At 41.8% G+C, this 21098-nt stretch overlaps 1 protein-coding gene across 4 annotated transcripts; it reads right to left on the reverse strand.

The window, feature by feature from the left end:
* Nucleotides 1-620: 620 nt before the first annotated feature.
* adar (adenosine deaminase RNA specific) lies at nucleotides 621-16971 on the reverse strand. 4 transcript variants are annotated; one of them, XM_085292037.1, is made up of 16 exons: nucleotides 16872-16971; nucleotides 12288-13934; nucleotides 10396-10703; nucleotides 9222-9417; nucleotides 8737-8933; nucleotides 8220-8355; nucleotides 7809-8047; nucleotides 7350-7506; nucleotides 6651-6819; nucleotides 6286-6379; nucleotides 6046-6162; nucleotides 5749-5876; nucleotides 5464-5646; nucleotides 5230-5342; nucleotides 4667-4794; nucleotides 621-2939 (listed from the first exon to the last, which is right to left on the reverse strand). In XM_085292037.1, exons 2-16 carry the CDS (start codon nucleotides 13809-13811, stop codon nucleotides 2642-2644), a joined length of 3987 nt encoding a protein of 1328 aa, XP_085148163.1. In that variant the 5' UTR covers nucleotides 13812-13934; nucleotides 16872-16971; the 3' UTR covers nucleotides 621-2641. The 4 variants fall into 4 exon arrangements, with proteins under 4 accessions (XP_085148163.1, XP_085148162.1, XP_085148159.1 ...); XM_085292036.1 differs by having other exon boundaries at nucleotides 12237-13934; XM_085292033.1 differs by having other exon boundaries at nucleotides 12192-13934.
* Between the last annotated feature and the right edge of the window lie 4127 nt (nucleotides 16972-21098).

The raw sequence follows: 21098 nt of genomic DNA on the forward strand, positions 1-21098 counted from the left end.
CAGTTGGTCACAAAAGATAAGTACTGTTACAAAATATGAGTGAAAATAAGCGCATCTCTAGCTTTGAAAATGACACAGTTAATGCTGGCGTATCGCTGAATGCAATGAGCTAATCTACAGATCAAAACTCTGCAAGTCACAAATCATATCTACCCAGAGATCTGTCTTGCATCCACCATGAATATCAGGTCACCCATGGCTGGTTTCATGTAGGCTTTCCCTGATGCATGCATTCAAAAACAGACCCGCAGGCTTAAGGTGTGCACACGTTTCCATCTGCTGATCCTTTGGAGCACTGCAATAGGCTTTGCAGCTATCAGAAGGCAGATTGGATCAAAACACCACCCTGAGGGAAGGAGTCCCTGCTGTAGAAATTACCATCGTCCTCACACTCGAAATTCTCTTCTCCACTCATTGTTTCTGCATAGGTGTAATCCACAGCTTAGTCACAGATGAAGAGTGAGCAATAAGGGCATTGCAAGTAATTTTTTTAGCACTCATAAAACACTTCAACAGCAGCTCTGAGCTGCAAATTTTAAATGCCCTTGTATCATTCAGACACTTCAAACCCCAGGCCTTTCAAGGCCTCCCACAAAGAAATAAGATGAAAAATATGAAAATATGACAGACTGCTACTTTTTTATTATTTTTAACTTTTGTTAAAGTCATTGTTAAAAAAAAAAAAAAGAATAAATTTCACTGTCAGTTAATTAAAATATCAGGAAAAATATAGAAAAGCAACTGAGAATGATTTATATACATTAATCCTGCACATATACACACACACAGACACACCGGCTATACACCGTTAAACCAAAAAGCCCATTTTATCATAGTGAGGGCCCACAAGTCTGAGTTTTTGAGCTAAGTGATTCACATACATGTAGAGCTCAGTGCAGCGAATATAGATCAGAATTTACCAAGAGTTTAAAAAAAAAAGTATACACAGCTGCATAACTCGCTGCTGAAGACAAGAATTCACTGGAGGTGCTGCTCTTGTTTTTACAGAGGCAACTTCAAAACCAATGACAAAAAAAGAGATTTATTTTCCAGTAAAACAATGGCTCTATACATGCATCAAAGCTACCCCAAACCGTTTGAAGGATCAGAGAGCTGACTTGCATAGCTTTACCTCCGTAGTTATCAGACACTAAGCACAAACATCTGAGAGAGATATCCGGCGTCACATTACATCTCTGACATGAGGCGACGCGTCCAAATTCTTCCCAAAACCCGAGGTCTGTTTAATGGAAACAGCAGCTTGTTCAAATCTTAAAACTGCTCATCTTTCTAAAAGTGTATTTCAAATTTTCAAAAAACAAACAAACATAAAAACCCAAAACAAAACAGCCACACATTAAAATAAAAGCTTCTGTAACCAGGCTTAAACTTTTGGAACCCACCGTACATCTTTGTGTTCATACACATATATGTATATATGTATATGTGTATACATGTATGTGTATACGTGTGTGTGTGTGTGTGTGTGTGTGTACATATGTATGTATATATACACACACATATACATATAGCATCATACACTCAAATCAAAGACAAAACTTAAGCCCCAGTTTTCAAAACTAAAACTACCCAGTTTACCAGAGCTTCAAAAGTTTGTGTATTTAGATTTATATTTTCAAAAATATAAGGTGGCTTTCCCCACAGGCAGGACACGTGAGGCTTCCCAGGATTTAAAAACACACCCAGCTACTGATGAACACTTTGACAGAAGAGGGTCAGGAGCTCAGGAGGAAGAGAAATACTCAAAACGCAAGGAAAAAAGACAAAAAACTGCAACAACAGCCAGCAGACGTACGATCAGCATGTTTAACTAAAAATAAGTCTGACTGAAGACTTTAAAGCATGTACAGGAATTAAAGACTGAAATGTTGAACAATGAACATTAATGATTTGCTTATGTACATTCTTGTAATTTTCCTTTTGACATCAAAATTAAATCAATGCAGTTTCAAAAATCCAACCCAAAAGTTCCCGCTGAGGGTGTCCCATTATTTCTCTTCGTCCTAAAAAACACATTAAACACAATAAAAGCATAATGAACCGGGGGGGGGGGGGGGGGGGGGGGGGAGATACTTCATTATAGAAGATTCCCACTGCAAAGTAAATTAATCACAATTACAAACACTGCTACATGGCACTGGTCACACCAGGCTGAATTCCAATAAGCAGTTTCTCTCCTCTGCAGAGAAAACAAGTGATTTGGGTGCAGACATTTGCAACGGGAACATCGAGTAGTACAATAGGAAAGCAAGAACCACAAATGCCAAACGGTGACAAAGAAAAACTGAAGCTGTCTGAGCTTCCGAGCAGTGCCTGCCATGTTGGTTTACTGACTTCAGACTAATTCTTTTGCATGTAGTGTCTACAATATTCTGTACACCCCGCGGAGCTCTGTCTTGTCAGCTGTGGACTCACTCATCCTTTAGGGTTTGCCCTCCTTGACCTATTCCACTCACTTCTTGTGTCCCTTTCTTTCACTCTCTCTTTAGTCTTTCCATAGTTTGGGGCACTAGCGTCGTCACATTGTTTGATTATCCTTTTGTCTTTAACCCGTTTGCACTTTGAGCTTTTCTCCCTGCACCCAGTGGTATTATTTTATGAAGCACTCGACACAACAGTTCTACGCCTCCACTGCTCCTACATTGTTGCTGTTTCCCACAGGTGCCCCATTGTTCCCGTTTCCCTCCCCAGCCTCGAAGCTCTTTTCTTCCAGGGGTTTTCCGATCCAGGCTCCGTAGCCGTGGGCGCTGAGAGCTTGGAAAAACTGTTGCTTGGCTTGCTGGAAGGACACAGCAGACATCTTTGCCTGAGCGTAGGAGGGCAGGGAGAGGAGGTCAGTGCGACCGCTTCGCTGGCACAGGGAGCGGAAAAGATGGAATAGATTGGACTTGGACACGCGGGACACGGCCAGTTTGGTCCTGGACAAAAAAGACATTAGCAAAGTGTTTTAAAAAAATGCAAAACAAGTGTGACAGGAAAAGCATTATGGTTTGTCTGGCAGGCTGGCATGACAAAGTGTTTCCTCAGATCATGCAGTGTTTCTTATTTAGCTTACTTCGCTCCCTGCTGCTCTGTTTTGACTCGCTTAATTAAAATTCAATGAAGCAAAAAATCTGCAAACAGCTTTCAGTTTATGGTGTTTTGTAAAGAGTTTTTATTACTAATGTGGTATAGGAGGGTGTGGGAAGACGTTATAAAGATAAATAAGGGGAAAAAACTCCACAAACTGAAACTGAATTATCACAACCTGCTTCAGTGTTTCCCCCAGAGTGGGTGTCAGCATCCATTCAAATCCCCTAAAGTTAATTCAGTTCATCTGGATGCAACGTTTTCAGTGGGAGAAACGTTTCATCGCTCATCCAAGTGACAGGAAGTCACTTGGATGAGCGATGTCACAAATGTCCAGTGAGGCTGAAGAAGTCTCACCAGACATTTCCTGAGACTGTAGTGGTTACCTGGATGAGCGATAAAACATTTCTGCTACTGAAAATGTAGGTCCACATGAACCGAATTAACTTGGTTGGATTCCTTTATCTGAATTATTGAGCATGCATCAAGACACTTCTTTTCAAAGCTTTATGTGGCCCACACTGAACAACAGCTCAAGATAGCAACAAAGCATTTTGGGAGCTATTAAGTGATCCAATTTAAAATCAGAATGTCTGACTTCTTTTTCCTTGTTATGCAAAAGTCACACTAGGAAAAGCAGTGGCTGTACACCTCAGCGTGACCAACATTACTGCAACCATGTGCAACAATGTTGGACTCCTCTTGCATATACAAATACAGGCCATTTAAAACGGTTTCTTTAATGACAGGGACCAGGTCTGCGACTCCTCGCCATCATCTGCTGTCTTCAAGTGACTGTGGTTAAGGAAGATTGAGTCAGTCTGCTATCAGTCTGTGACTGAATGTGGTCAAGTTGGCAACTGCATGAACTCTGTTTGTAATACCATGATGATTAACTGTAATAAATCAGCAAAAACTGCAAATCTGTTGTTTCTATGTACTGATAATTGACATTATCTACTTATATGCAGAGTGCAAATCTTACACATGGAACAGAAATCCAGAAATTCCTCCACAAATAGTGACGTAGTTGCTGTAGGACGACCATTCAACTGTAAAATGACACAGGTGCTCTGATTGCTTTTACACTGGAATGTAACCTGAACAGTTGCAAAGTGATGCTTTGCAGAGAAGTTGACTCAACGCAGTCTGACTCCAATTGATGCAGTGTGTTGGATCAGTTAGACAGCAATAATTTGCATGCTTTCACTAGTTTGTCTGAGACTGACTGCAGTCAGTCCAAGACTGTGACATGCTTCCTCCCATCATACAACCTGTACAAACACCTTGTGAGTAAACTGATCACCCAGAGGTTGAGTATGCAACATCCTAAACCACTAGGCAATGAGTTGGTTGTTGCAACTACTTGCATTTTGCCTCCAACAGCTATATGTACAAACATAATCTATACTAAAGAAAATAAAGATCAAAAAGGATAATACAATAAGTCTTGAAGCTGTTGAATGTAATGTCAATTGTAGATTTAGACTCAACTCACAATTCTTACTATTAATAATAAAAAAGAAAACAAAAATTCAGTAAAGATAATACATGTCAGTCCCTACATGCTACATACCCATCTACTTTTCCTTTGGTCCCGTCAAGCACTTCAACACTGTGCTGGTCTGGAAAGCTCCAGTTCACACTGGACTCCTTGGTCTTGCCTGTGTGACGTGTGGAGTCATACACACTCACCCTGCCGACCTACAAGTCCAACCAGGTGGTGTGGGAGAAGGGATGGGGAGAGAGAGCACATTTTGTAAATTAGCAGTTCTTTAATTAGATGAGTAACACGTGCATCACTGATGTGTCAGAGGCGTCACACTGTGTTGATTAGTGTCAAACTAAATGACAAACCAAGAAAATGTTAAGAAAAAAAAAGGCTCAAAAAAAGAAAAAACTGAAAGTGTGGCAGCTGCAATATTTCTTCCTTTTCTCTTGGCGTTACAACAGCAACCTGCTGGCTTTTTGTTAATTGATGGATGAGGCAAATTTAAAATAATATGAGCAATAAAAAAAAAAAGAAAGCTGTGCAGGCACAAATAGGATTGTTGGCAGCTTGATGGATTTAGTGAGAATAAACTTAATGTTCATGATTAATGTTCCAAGTGTGACCTTGCCAAAAACCTGTGCGGTTACCTCAGGGTGGTTCAGCTTGAAGGAAGCGGGGAGACTTTGCGTGAAAGCCTCGCCGTCTCTGGCCAACCGACAGCAAACGGCGCGTGTCAGGTGACCGTGGCTGTACAAATAGCCTATTGGATAAGAGACGCAAAGACATGCTGTAAAACTGGTATCCAAGTCCAGAACCAATGCAATGGGAGTCCACCATTTTTCACTGACTCTTATCTGCACAAAGAAATCTTTATATTTTACCAAGTGTGATGGACTTCAGGTAGATGGGATCCAGGAAATGGGTAAGCAGTGCCCCCTGTAGGCCTATCACATTCCAGCGCAGGATCTTATCACTGCAGCTCATTGTCCTCAGCCTTTCACCGTGCTGGATGCCATCCCAGGTGGGTACAATGGCACTTGACTCCACAGGGATGGTGCCCTCACCTGGCAAAGACAAACCGGGATGTGGTATCATTTGCTTTCATCTACATTTCATGACAGATCATGTACATAAAAGCCAATTTCTCCTTCAGTATCGTGCCTCACCATTCTCCACTTTAGTGCGAAGCTTGCCCTGCTTAGCATTCTCAAATAGAGGCTGGTGGCCTTGAGCTTCATCCCCCGCCTCACTGCATGACTTATCAAACAGAGCACCGTCCCCACACGGTGCCGTACTAAGGATGAGAGAAAAAGGAGAGAGATAAGGTATTGCTATGATGCACAGCCAAGCAACCTGCAGTTTAGGAGATGAGACCTCACAGAGCTAAACAGGAAACACTGATGTGTGAAAGTGAAGGCTTGGGGGGAGTGAAGAAAGAGAAAGAAAACATCTCATACTCCCACCTAATGTAGAGGTGAAAGGTGATGTCAGATTTGATCCGTAGTTTGTTATTCTCCGCCGGTTCAAATATACTATCGTCTGCACCTTCATAGTGCTTGAGCAGCTCACTGTACAGAAACCTGAGAGGAAAGGAGAAGGTGAGCTAGACTTATAATGTCCCACAGACGCCGTTTCAGGGAGAGGGGGGTATTTTTAGAAGTGTAGGAGAAACACTGATAAAGAAGCAAGATATCAATTTCTACCGAATAAATCCTCTTCTGGAGATGATTTCTGCATGGCAGTCATTAACAGTCTCTCCTTTAAGGCTCAGCTCCTCCCCTTTAACACAGCGATTTCCTGACAACAAGAATGAGAGAGAGGGAGAGGAAAAAAAGACAAATTCAATGTCAAAAAAACACGACAATGCGGCGCCTCTCGGTTCAGCGGTGACCTAGTTGCTTCAGCTTTGTGACAGTACATACCCTCTAAGCGCAGAAATCCACAAAACTAAACATCGTGGAAAAATGCAGGGGCAATCCCCCCCATCCACCCCCACAGTGCTCCACAATTAAAATTTTTTACTACTTTGGTCATTTCATATGTTATACGCTAAAGGTAATGGATGTACCAGTTCCAAGGCTGACAACAGTCCCCAGGCCCTCCCCCCTCCTCATGATGATCGTGGCCAGAATCTTGCGTCCCAGAAGGCAGTGCTGGATCCGTGTGGTCAGAGCGTTGAAGCGCTGGTGACTCAACATTGCTATCTGATCATGCAGTGTGCTGCCGCTCACTGGTAACTAGCAGAGGGGAGTACAAAAACATGCAAATGAAAGAAAGACAGGAAGCATTATTTAAGACATTATTATTCAACATTCAGGATTCTCTGAATATGAATTGGACAAAAATGTGAAACTAAAACAGGAGAATATAACAAACTGCATGTTTTAGTATGCTGTCTATACAGACGTGTCACTTCCTTACACATTTGTGTTGTGTTCTTTATTGTGAAGCACTTTACCTTAGACTGCTTTTGTCTTGAACGAGGTTATACATTTTAAATGTACATGAAGACATTTTCTGATATTATTTTCTCAGGAGAGCAAGTGAAGTGGTTAGTTGATTATCCTTCAAGCATTTACTGTAGATTACTTTGAGCTTAATCTTTCAGCACAAGTAATCAAGCTAAGCAGAACCTGTTGCTATGCTCTACTCTTTCATTCCATTATGTTCAGCTGTAATCCCACGCTGAGCCACGGAAAGCTCTTTTAAAGCTGCTGCACTTTTAACTTTTAAGATGAAATGCGTGAATTCATTGAATAGTCAGTACCTCAGCTGGTGTAAGCTCCCCAGTGCGGGCTGCTCTCTCAGCTTCTCCAATCAGAACGCGCAGTGCAGCATCAGCTGCTTCCTGCTTTCCCTGCTTCTTGTTGGACGCACAGACGGGAGGGAACCAGCGTCCGCCGAGCTTGGCCTGGTAGGTGAACCTGAGAAGATGGGCAAAAAGTAAGATAAGCAGAGGATTTTTCTTGGTCCCCCCCCTCCCGTGATTGCATGGAAACCCCAGCTGTTTTAACAAAGAAATAAACACAAATATCTATTCTAATAATTCCCTCATAGCATGAGTTGCTATTGCAACACACCAAAGATCCTGGAAAGCGAGGCAAAAAAAGAAATGTTTAAATTATTCGAAAATCTACATAAAATATTCCTTTTACAAGTATGTGGCAGCCCAGACAGTAGTAGAACTCCTGGTCTGTGGGTTTGGTTGCATCATGGTCTAACATACTTAGGGTCATGTGGCGGTCCAGACTGGCCCACAAGGCGGATCTCGGCAGCAAAGCCACGGGCTCTGGCATACTCCAGAAGACCCGACACTGCATTGTTGTTCAGGTGGTTGATGAGGTCCCCGACCCCTGCCTCGTGGGCTGCTCGCAACTCATCTGCAGTAAGTGGAGGTAAACTGGGGCATGTTGCCCCAGAAAAACTCTCGTCACTGCCACTGGAAGGACCCAGGGGCAACTGAGGCTGGAGAAGACAGATGGGTGAGGCGGTGATGCAAAAGAAAGATGTGAACAGTAAAGAAAAGAGCTTTGTGACAGATGTGACAAAAATAATTTCTTTATGCCCAAGAAATCAATTATCCCTTTAATTTTAGGAATATGCAATCCCCATCTATTCTTGGTTACTCATTAAACACCTTGTTGAGCTGCAGTTTCCCATCAGCCATTAATTCTTTGACAGCCTCCTCTGCTGCCAGCTGGCGAGCTGCCTTCTTGTTTGGAGCTGAGGCCTCTGCAAACAAGCTCTCTCCCACCTTCACCCTGTACATGAACCTGAGCCCAGAACAGAGAAAGGGAAACGAAAGGATTATAACTGAGATCAGATTCATAACTCCACATTTACAAAGCCTGAACAGATGCACCATGATCACAATGAAACTGGAGCCTGTACTAAGATCATGATCAAGAGTAGTGATCGTGTTTTCTGGAAAGTGATGGCAAGAAAACACAAGTTTATACTGTTTGTCTGACTTGGCCATCAACTGAACAAAGACGTTTTTGTGCCTTTGTCAGATGACTACAGTACTGAGAGATATTGAACAGCTGCTGCTCTGAGGCAGAAAAGTATGACCACAGAGAGAAACTCAACCTATGAGCATGCAGTGTGGAGAAGAACATCCAAACAGATTCAAAGGGAAGTGAATGAGTCAGTACCTTGGATCATGCGGTGGACCCGCCTGTCCAGTGTTGATGAACTCGATGGGCTTCCCACTGCGCTGGCTGTACTCCATAAGGACAGACACCGGATTCTTGCCACCAGGCAGAGAGCGGGACAGGGGTTGGCGAGGTCCCTCTGCCGTCCCTTCCACACCGCCAGACCCCAAAATCCCCCCTGTGCTTTCAGCAGGCCCCTTGTGGAGAGAGTAAACAAAAATGCCAACTATAATTTACGGCACTTCTCAGACACAGTTTTTAATTGGTCTCCAACATTAGATAACGGCTATGGACACAGTTTTAGCCAGCACAGGTAATTAGACTTCTGTTTACAGTTCATGCCCTGGTGAATAAATTCAACACTCTCAATTGACGAAAGTCTGACCAGTCACAGGCAATTAGTTAAAGCGTGCTGTGACTAAATGTGATTTCATTTCTTAAAATGCATAAGGGGTCGTATTTTCACAGATTACAAAAGAACTTACGCTGGTGTCTGGAGGTAGCTCCATCACCTGGTCCACATTGCCAGTATTTTCCTCATCGGCGGTGCACGTCCCCCCTTGCATCTCTTTGACAAGGATTCGCAGTGTGGCTGCAGCAGCATCCTTTTTTGCAACTTTCTTACTAGAAGCTTCCGCGACAGGAAACAGCCTCCCGTTGAGCATCACCTGCATACGAAATCTAACAGACGCAAAAAAGCAAATACAGATGTGACACAAGTATCTGCAAATATGATTAATTCAAGAAAAATTTACCAAGATTCCTACGTTGACTAACAAGCAAAGTAATTTACATTTTTAGTTCGACTTCACTTCGGAAGATCTATTTCTTATAGACTCTGAACACACAGATCTGTGTAGGTGTAAAAACAAAACTATCACATAATGAAACAATGATAGGATTTACCCTCTGTATCGGTTAAGTCTTATCGGTGTAGAACAATTTCCGTACAAAAGAAAACGGAAGAAAGAGAGCATATTTCTCATTTCATTTCCTTTTTGATAAAGCATATAGTTTGGGCTGGATCAGGTGACCCTGAATCCTTCCTTAGTGGGACTGCAATAGGCCTAGGCTTCTTGGGGTTTCCCATGATGCACTGAGTGTTTTTTTTTGTTCATTCTTCTTTTTTTACTCACTACATGTTTATAAACCTCCCTGCATTTAATCACTAGTTATTACTAATTTCGGGCTCTCTTCCACAGCATGTCTTTTGTTCTGTCTTCCTCCCATCACCCCCAAGGGGTTGCAGCTGATGACTCCCCCTCCCTAAGCGTGGTTATGCTCTTGAGGTTTCCTCCTGTTAAAAGGGAGTTTATCCTTCCCACTGTCGCCAAGTGCTCGCTCAAAAGGCACATTTTATTGTTGGGGTTTTCTCTGTATTACTGAAGAGACACTAACTTACAATATAAAGCACCTTGTTGTGACTGTTGTTGTGATTTCGAGCCATATAAACAAAACTGAACCTAACTGAATTAATGAGCTCGTGAAAATCCTCGTAACACAGCAGGACTGTCACTATTAATTGCGATATTTTATGAGTTAAACTTGGTAAAGTAATTATTGTGGCACTAAAACCTGAGTCAGTGATTAGCCGTAACAAACCAGTAAGTGCCATAATAGCATTTACAAAGCCTGGTGTATGTGGATCATTTCACTAACCTAGGATCGTGGGAGGGTCCTGACTGGTCCAGCAGCAGGAACTCGCAGTTCTGGCCCAGATACTGGGCATACTCCATGAGACCGCTCACAGGGTTCTTCAACCTTACCTCCTGTAACTTAGCCCACAGATTCTGGGGAGGCGGGGCAGCCACTGAGACAGCTACAGTCCCCATGGCATTGGTTTTCTCGGATGCCTTTTTTTCAGCATCCGTCTCTCTGCGAATAGCATTGAGGAATTCAGGGATGTCATCAGTGGACCACTGTCCTTCATTGGCGTTTTCGCTTTTACATGAGGCAGAGGAAAGGGGCTAAAAGGAGGAACGAGATGGAAAGGGAAAATTGAGGTAAAAGGGTTAATATAGGCAGGGTAGATCTTCAAGTCTTATCTAAATGCGATTAATAAAAAGTTCACATTTTCAGCAAAGTGTCTCTCAGAGCAATAGTTCAACATTTGGAAGAGAATTAGAAAGAAAGATTGACACTGCTTTTATGTTTGTTGGATAAATCCACAGATGGTTGATTTGGCTTAGTATAAAGGCTGGAAACGGGGAAATGAGCGAATAAGCTTATGTCTCAAAATGTCAAGCTACTATTTTAATCTTTTCAGAATGCATGCTGTGTTTTACTGGGGAAATATCTTTAATACCTAGAATTTGTTATCCATTGAGCTTGACCTATTTAGCTGAAAGAGTTTCAAATTTATTATTTTTAAGTTATGGTTTGATTTTCATTTAGCCGCCACATTTCAAGGAATCTTTGTATTGTTCTATATGTAGCAGACCTACACTACAGATGGATTCACCTTAGTGCAGGCAAAGCCAGGGACCATGCTGAGCTGCAAACACACTTTTATTGTCACTTTGCACGGACAAATGCAGAATAAATCAAAACCCTGTGCACTCAGGTGGAGCCTGCCTGGCAGGGTGAATCACACTGGACTCCAAACAATAACTCGGAGAAAAAGTCTGGCTCAGCCCACAACCCAGCTGTGGAGTCCTAAGGCTTTTCTTATTTCACTAATTTGTTCCTTCTCGTCTTCTCTGTCCTCTCGACGGTGACCTGGAAATCAATCTCAGTACACTATGCTGAAGGGTGTCACAATTCCCAAAACCCAACTGGAGGACAGAGGAAAGAAGAGGCTTGCCAGAAGAGCTCTAATGGAGGATGCACAGGTTTGGATCAAGTGTTTTTACCTTCAGTGTATAAAAGAGGCGTAGCTGGAAAAGACAAGCAACGCTAGAAGGCGGACTCTTTACACAACTTGTCCTTTTTCTTCACAATTTGTTCCAGTTAGATGATCAAACTTTGTGCTCTTCACTGTTTCTTTGTGTGTGATTAGAAAAGAGTATGGCTTGTCACAGTGCGCCATGCTGTGAATTTAATTAAACTTGGCCCTAAATCTGAGATCATAAAATACAGCAGGGATTCAGGTAGAATAAAAACACAAGTTGAGTCCAACATCAAACTGAACCAATCTTGTTTTGGAAAGAGGCTCTGAGGCAAAGATTTCAAATCTGATTAAACGCCTGTTGCTTTGCCTCCTCTGCTTGAATCTCTGGTGTGACACAGATGCACAAAATAAATAACTAAATAAAATTTTAGGGGAAATAAGAAGGGTGGCTGGTTTATGCCATCTGGTCACAGCTGGCTGATTGGCAAAATCAAGGCAGGTGTATTGGTCACTGCCCCCTGAACTACTCTGCCTCACTTCTTCTCCTGCAGCTGAGTGAAAACCCAAAGCCATTTATAATTAAACAAATCAAAATGTATAAAGCAAAAACTCTAACTATACCTACCGCTTCACTAAGAATTTGGTCTGGTATCCAACCCCCCGTAAGTACCTCAAGGCCTGGTAATGGTGGTAGCGGTGATGGGGAAAAGATGGCACTCACTTCCTCCTCTTCTACTTCCATTTTAACCAGGACAGCCGGGTTGCTCTGTGCAGCTTTGAGACTCCTCTCCATTCTCTCTCGGCGGTGGGTGGAGAGCTCCCATGTTGGAGGGTTGACTTCAACATTCCTAACGACTTCACCTTGCTTTTCTAGGGCGTACAGAGTAGAATTGACCTGCTTAGCAGTCTTGAGTCCAATATTTTTCGCTATGTTAAGAGCTGTTGCCTCCCTTGATTGAAGAAGGTATTTAAAAATCTGTTCCTTCTGTTCTGCCATCACAGCACCTTTAATGTCCTGATCAGGAGAGCTGGAAGTGCTGGGATGTTGCTTCTTGTGGTGTTGACCTTTTGCTGATGACTGGGAATCTTCAGAGTCAGAAAACTCTAAAGAGGAGGAATATGAAGAACTTGATTCTGTGTCAGAGTCCTCTTCTTTGGCCTGGACTTCCTCTTCGGTTTCTGTTTCAACCTTTTCTTCAGGTTTTTGTGGGGGTTCTGAACTGGCTAACGAATATGGAGGTTGATTTTGTACGTGATACTTTGTGCTTTGGTCTTCCTCGACTCTGAGAGGTTCTCTGTATAGTGTCCACTCAGGAGGGGTTAATCCTTGCTTGGAAGCTTTCTGTAAGTGTTCCAAAGAGTACAGAGCCTTGTTGACTACCTTTTTGGGAAGATGCAGTTTTCTGGCTAACACTTTAGCAGAAATACTTTCACTTGGCTTCAACGCAGCCAAAGCCTCATGTACCTCGCCCTGTATTTGAGTTGTGAGAGTGATGTTAGGTTTACAAAAACTTAAATTTCCTGTGCTGCTGGATGAAGAATGTTTGTCAAACCTTTCTCCTCCTCTGTTGGGCCTGTCTTTGAGCAACAAACCCTGAAACTGGTCACAGAGTGAATCTGTTTGGGTGCGCCATTGTCTACTGGAGTGTTGGTTATGGATTTTACCTTGGAACTGGTTTTGATTCAAATGTCGAGGTGCTAGGTTACCTCTTGAAGCTCCTGCACCAGGTCGGTATGGTCTCCGGTCTTGGCTAGCCCCTCTACCACTAGGGCTGCTGTTTGGATGTCTACAGTATCCTGACTGAGGCTGGTATAAAGTACTATGTGACCTGTTGGGTACAAATCCTCCTCCTCCTCCTCCTCCTCCACTCACAGTGGCTCTAAACTGTGGAGCCTCAGAGATCCGCCCTGTCAGGAATTCTCTTTGTTTGTCATAAAAGGAATTAGGGCTTGGACCTGCACCGTGATTCGGGCTGTACAAGCTATTATGGGTGACAGAGTTTGGGACCACTTTAATGTGGCTTGGTGTAGGGGGGGTAGAAGGGATTAGGGGAGATGAGGGCTGTATGTGTGCTTCAGGGTGGGTAGGACCGTCGTAGTAACTTGGATGTGGGATCTGCTGTGGCCCAGCTCTGGGATAGAATACACCTGGGCCAGGTCTATAGAAGTTATCCCTTTCCTGCACGCGGGGTTGTGGATGCCTGTAGTAATGTTCTTTGGAAGGCCCTCCTCTACCTCTGCTCATAGCGCAGGGGTTGAGCGTGAAGGGGGCCGATGCTGTGCAGCTTCTGTATTAGTGTATGTCCTCTAGCGCAAACAGAATACCCTGATCAGGAGTCAGGGCAGGCCAGTTGCATGCTGAGAGACCCTGAAATAAAAACAAAGGGCAAAGTTAGGAGAATACCAATAAATTGAGACAAATAACAGCAAGATAACTCAACTGTTGAAGAAAAAAAAAAAAAAAGAAGAAAACTTTTAAAAATTAAGGAGCAGTCGGGAGGTTAAGAAAAAAACTGTCATTCCAGCCAGTACCACAAGTTCAGACTGTGCTGGCAACCCTCCAACCTGCTCAAGTGTCCTTGGATAAGTCACTAAATCTATAACAACTCCAAGAGCAGGGTTTTAAGCAACTGTCTATGCCACTGCTTTCTTAAAATACAGCAGCAAACAACACAGAGGATTACTTAAAATGTGGTCAATATGGAAGGTTGGAGGAAATGTGGAGACGACAAGCTGGGAGTGCTGCATATATCATCAGATTATCATAACTATTCAGTCTACAAGGATACTGCAGGGTGACATACTATCTCTTCCAGTCACACTGAAACCAAACCCCGGTTAAAAAGGAAGCTGATAAATAATGCAGACCTTGTTGCAACTATTCTGTATTATTTCTGGCCTTAGAAATTATCGCTGGATCTGAAGCCGAAGCAGAGAGGGAAAGTGAGACTGATGCAAACAAGGAGAACAGACAAGGGCACAGAGGGACATGGGCTAAAAAGTCATCAGTAACAAACTGCAGACAGGGAAAAAAACCTGCAGCAGTTAGCTAGCAATTCTGGTTATAATGTTATTTTTCACAGAGCTAGCTAGAGTAATTCTTCTAGCATGCATGAAAATAAAACATTAAAAAAAAATTTGCAATCTGAAACAGAAATTTTGACCTACACTGTCCCAGAACTTTAAAATCCTTCTATGGGAGAAACAAACATTGATTCCTCCTCAAGTGTCATATCTGACAACACTCAATAATGTCTATATCAGGCAGAATGACAACAAGGAGACACCCAATACTGAGTCAGGTTTCATCCCCTCTGGCACAGTCAGCATCAACGGCATGTCGCTGAGAGCTGAGCGGACCGAACATAGTGCATTAACAGAGAACACCATAGTGTTGGTTCATCGCTGTAATAAGGGCCGACAGGGCCGGCAGCAGAGGGGCCAAACAGTACTGAAGCTGACTCATCTTGACCCTGATGCAAGGCAACATTTGACAGCCAAAATAACAACTGTGTTTTTCAGAATCTGCGTTCACTACACTCTCCTTTGTTGTTAGCCTAGACAGAGATGTAGACAAGACTGTGCATCTGACAACTGATTGAGAACACTATTTAATACAAAAAACAAACCAAAAAACCCATTAAAGACAAAACACCTCCTGACATTGAGAGTCACCCTCTTCTATCATCACTAAGCTTTGTGCCCTCTGTTTCCTGAATATGTCAGAAATGAAGTCTCTAGATTTAGCGCACACACCTCCACATGTGCACGCAATATGCTATATTTACAAGCAGGAAAGGGCCCGTGGAGTCTTACAGCATCATCAGAGGCATTATAACACACTGACTTTAACAGTTCTCACCTACAGTAGTTCAAATGAAAGTGGCAGCGCTGAAAAAGTAAATAGAAGTAGTAAAAAGCGCCCTTACTTTTGCAGATTCCTAAAGGCGACTAATCCAAGACTCGATCCCATGTAAATAAGGTAATAATAATAATTATAACAATAAAATAAACGTTACAGATTAATGTAAGAATAAAGACGGAACCCGTGGTAGAATGGGTGAAAAAAAATAATCACAAATCTATGTAGTGCTGAAGGTGTTGTCCAAAATGCAGGGTCTTCCGGTTTTGGGTGATCAGGTCCTAATCGCAGCACAAAGATGAACACCGGAGAGGTTTGCGCGCTTATAAAGCCTGCTGCAAGATGCGTTAGTACACTGTTACACGGCGATGATGAAGGGAAAATCCGCGGGGTTGTTACTGTAATAAAAAGGAAACTGTCCTCCACTAAAAGGGTTAAGTTTCGATTTCATTTCTGAAGAAAACTTAGGTTTCTGTCGCCAGTCACGTGACCACGAGGCACACCGGAACTGTTTAAAGGTTAAGCTTCCTCATCTCTGTTCGAAGAGGTCAGATTTAAAAAAAATAAAAAAAAATTTAAAAAAGCTATAGCGACGTCCTTGCTGCTCCACAACAGACCAGGGCATAGTCTCCTCGGTGCTTGCTGTAGGAGACAACACTCGCTCGGATCAATTTCTCGCTTTAAAAATAAAACAAGGGAAACGAAAGAAGCGGGTGAAAGGAATGTAATACATTTTGGGAGACTCAAATATTGTCCCAAAGCGTCAAAATTTTGCTATGAATTTAGATGGCATACTAAATCAAGACTCCGGGCTCCACCTGATTTTAAATTGCCTGAAATATTTTTTAAATAATAAATCATATTGCCAATGTGCTGTTGTAGCTTTATCTACAAAAGAAAATGCTTGAATCCAAACAGTTAATGTGGAAAACAGCTGCACAGCGTAAAAGGGGGGTTTATAAAAATAAAACGGAAACTTACAAACTTTTTTGTTAATCAAAGCAAACGAATATTATCTGTCTCTCTTATCACTTTCATGAAGGTTAGCATTAAATTCAGTTACTTTAAAACTGGAGGTCTGACAAACAAGACAAGGTTAATAATTAGAGAAACACGAGGCTTAAACGTTAGGAGCTACAGGTTAGACCAACTTGATATTCATATTTTTGTTCCAGACACAACAGCTCTCACTATTATTAATTAATAAATCGGTGAAAAGACAGTATCAGGGGATGAAATGACCAGTTGATAGAAGCTAACTGAGCATCGTTCCTCCTCCGGCTAACTGAGGTTAGCCTGCTAGCTCCGCACTGGCACTGCACCATTTCTAACTGTCGCCTGCATCGCAGCAGGCTCGTTATCTGCTACAGTCAAACAGCGATAAACGCCTCACACAAAGTCTACAAAATGACTTCAGGACAAGCCATAGCCTTTAGCAGTTACCTCACTTCGCCGTGTTTCCTGGTAGTGCGTGGTTGCTGGTGTGTGATGTTTTAATGCGGTGAAAGAAACAATCAAAGAACTGATGCGGGGAATAGTGACGCAAAGGCTGCGACTGACGATTATACGTCGCAAGCAAATGACGTAGAACCTTGCTAAAGTTTCAATATTGTTCAAACCATTGACTAACCAATGACTGTAGAAAACAGTCAAAACGTACCAAAAACAATATAACTGAAAACTGAAAGTAGGTATAACCTAGAACTTAGTTGTACTTTTAATTCATCATTCTATAAAAGCTGTATGTGAACATAGGTCTTCATCACAAAAACGTATCACAGACATTAGAATAAGCATTGTAGGCCTACAATACACTGGAAAGGCATTTCATTCTTTCTGTGATGACAACACATAATATTCATAATAGATTATCTCAAAGCTGAGTCTACGAGTGTGAGTCGTGTGTGAGCATTGTTAAACATATGTTAGAATACAATAATAGTACATAAAACCTAGGTGCAACATAATTCAATTTGTGAGGAAGACACTACATTTGCTTATAGAGAGTATAGAGAAGGTGAGACAGCGCTTAACTGTGTCTTTGTGGATTTAAACAAAGAATATGATAGGGGGACAAGAGGAACTGTAGCACTGTAAAGAAGTGAGGAGTGGCAGAAAAGTATGTGACAGTGGTGAAGGGCATGTATGAGGACATGGGACAGTGGTGAGGTGTGTGGCCAGATGGGGGTGGGATTACATCAGGTATCTGCTCCAAGCCCATTTTTGTTTGCAGTGGTGATGGACAGACTGGCAGATGAGGTCATGCAGGAGTCTCTGTGGACTGTGATGTTTGCAGATGACATTGTGATCCATGATGAGATTAGGGAGTGGCTGTAAGAGAACCTGCAGAGCTGATGGTATGCTCTGAGGAGTAGAAGAATGAAAATCTGAGGAACTAAGAAAGAATACATACATGTGAATGAGAGGGAGGTGCAAGGAGGTGGATGAGTTAAATATGTAGCACTGCCAAAGCTATAGGCTGTGCACAAAAGAAGCGAAGGAGAGGCAGGAGTGGATGGAGACAACTGTGTGGGATAATTTGTGAATGAAGGATAGCAGCATGACTGAAAGGGAAGGTTTACAAGATAGTAGTGAGACCTGCTATGATGTATGGTTTGGACACAGTAGTACTAACAAAAAGACAGGAGGAAGACTTGAAGATGCTCAGTTTTCAGTGGGAGTGACCAGGATTGTATAGGCCTGTCCTACGAAGCAGGTTTTCATCTTATCCAGGTAACTGTAGGGTTAAGCCTGTTTTTTCTTTATTAGAAAGGATTGATATATCACCATGGTAACTTACTGCAAAATTCCAGACTACAGATCAGCAAGTATGAAATCACCATCTACTGACCAATCAATTTTCTGGAAAACATTGTCAGCACTCCTGGAAGATCCAGACAGAAAGAAGATCTAAAGTTTTTAATAGCATCTCATACTTTGTGTTTCCCTGTTGATGATATATTTGTAGACACAACTTTCCTTTTTTTAAATGTCTGCAGTTTTTTAATTTTATTGCTTTGTAAGTTTGAGTATGTGATTTGAAAACAGAGCAACTACGTGCTATATCGAATTTGCATGTAGACAACGCTGATGCTCTGGAATAACCTTCCCCTCCAAATTAGACAAGCGTCATCAGTGCAGGTCTTTAAATCCAGATTGAAAACCTATTTTTATTCCCTGGCTTTTAACTCTGTAGGAAACTGACACCTTCTTATTTATTTTATTGTATGTAATGATTTTATGGTATTTTTAATTTGGTTGTTGTTTTGATCTGTGTTGTTCAGCACTTTGGTCTGCCTGGTGTGTTCGTAAAGTGCTATACAAATAAACAATGATGATGATGATGTTTGGATTCTGTTTTTACATTTATCCTTTACTTTCAAAGCATTATTTAACTGAGGCTGCAGCTGAAAGAATAAAAACGAAGACTGTATTTTATATATTAATGAATCAAAAATGTGGCTGTAACCCATGAGATTCTCCCTTCTTTTAATAACAGAGATGTGATATTGATAAATCTGTTCTTTCCTGGCTTGAAATAGGCTCAATATTTTAATTTATTTGCTCATTTCCAGTCTTACTTTTTCTGCAGCAGCTGCTTAATCTCACCATATTTTTCCCATAGCATAGTTTCAGTTTCCTTTTCAAAATCAGCCACCCTGCTGCCACTGGATGTATATATAATCGGTCAGATGGTGCCAACACCATTCCTTTCCTGAGAACTTAAAAAAGGAAAACCTGGGTTAATTCAACAACTTGATAGCCAGCTTTGTGTTAAACCAGCGGTCCCCAACCCCCGGGCCTCGGACCGGTACCGGACCGTGAGTCGTTTGGTACCGGGCCGCGAGAGTTGAGGTTCAGGTGTGAAATATATAGTTTTCAGGGTTTTTATCGGTTTTCAGGGTTATTTTGTTATCGTTTTTATCGTTTACTAGGTTTTCCTTGGTCTTTTCACGCGTTTTCTTTTTTTCGGTACCGGTACTAGTTTTATTTTGTTGTATTTATCCGCGACAACTTAAAGGCCGGTCCATGAAAATATTGTCGGGCATAAACCGGTCCGTGGCGCAAAACAAAAAAGGTTGGGGACCGCTGTGTTAGACTAAGTGAATCCAGAAAACAGAAAGATATTTGGGGTATTTATTTTAGTTGGCTCTTTGGACAGGGCTCAGATCTCTTCAGGCAGGCTATTACAAAGCTGAGGGCCCCTGATGGAAAAGCTGTGAACAGACATAGAGCTACAGTCAGGACCCAGACTCAGACAAGTTTTAACAAGGGATGAGTAAAATCTTAAAATCTATTGTAAAATGTTCAGAAAGCCAGTGGAGGCAAGCCAAGAGAGGGGTGATGTGATTCTGTCTGCTAAAACCAGTAAGAAGCTGAGCTGCTGAATTCACAACCAGTTGGAAGTGAGACAGTAGTTTTCCATTAGCGAGCAGACAGAGAGGATGGAGTTACAATAGTCCAGTCATTTTAATGTGAGGGGTAAAGCTAAGGGCTGGATAGAAAATAATACCTGAATACCAGTGGGGTTTTTGGAAACAGGCTCAGTGATGTTTAGTGAATAATAGGAATTCTGATTTTGTGGTATTGAGTCACCGAACATTTTTCAATGTTTAACATTACTGAGACTATCCCGAGGTAGTTATCATGAGGCATATATCTGTGTGCCACAGGTATCTTGGTGAGTTTTCAAAATATTATCAAGTAGAAGCAAAATCAGACTGAATTTCAAACCTTGCCAAACACCACAGATAATGCGATCTGTAAATAAAGAGAAATCACCTGGTGATAGGTGACGGTTCTCCACCTGTCACACTGCAAAACACTTTTGGAAGAAGATGATGATGAACGCACGTCTGAAGTCCACTGCTGTTCTGACAAAGCAACAAAATGTTTTGACCACCTTTGTTTAACAAGGTGGATTTTTTTTTTCCCATTTTGGTGGAAGTGATTTATTAATTGACACACAAGGTTTAGACTTTTTTGCAGGCTAACAACAGTACGTGGCTGCATTTATAAACAGTATTTCTATGTATTTCCCCCTTTGTTCTCACTGTTACTGTAGCAGTGTCTTTTACAGCTAATATTGATCTCTGCCTTATAATTGTTTATTTGCTTTCAAAAATGATTTTAAATTGTTTACAATGTCCTTAACAAGCCGTAAAGAAATCTGGGAGATGCTTTTTAACAGCATTTGCACTTGATAAGAATAAACAATCTATCGAAATTTGCTCAGTGTGTTAATGTGCATATTGCATTTTACTGACATAGCCATTGGGTGTCACCACTACTCTGTGAATACGCTAGTGTCAGATCAGACTAGCTCAAAAGCAAGACAGATTTTAAATATTGCTTCCTGGTATAAATTAGAAAGTGAAAAAACCCTAAAACACATACACACATATATATATAATATTTCCTGTGATTTTAACTGATTTAATAACTGTTAAAGACAGCTGGACAATAGCTACTAAAAATACCATCACCCAGACAGCTCTGCGTATTATATCTCCTCCAAAAATAAAGCTGCTCTTTATGTCCACCAATCCAGAAAAACTGAATGAATCCATCATAAAAATGATGGAGGATGACTGACATGTAGTCACAGATAACCGCATATCATAAAGTCTGCAGGGTATATTGAGAAGGGATGCATGGATGATGAGTTTT

Source organism: Mchenga conophoros, linkage group LG11 (genome assembly GCF_057382185.1).
Source record: "Mchenga conophoros isolate Kocher_MC1m ecotype Shallow Benthic linkage group LG11, M_conophoros_male_GT1.1, whole genome shotgun sequence".
Classification (NCBI taxonomy): Eukaryota; Metazoa; Chordata; class Actinopteri; order Cichliformes; family Cichlidae; genus Mchenga; species Mchenga conophoros.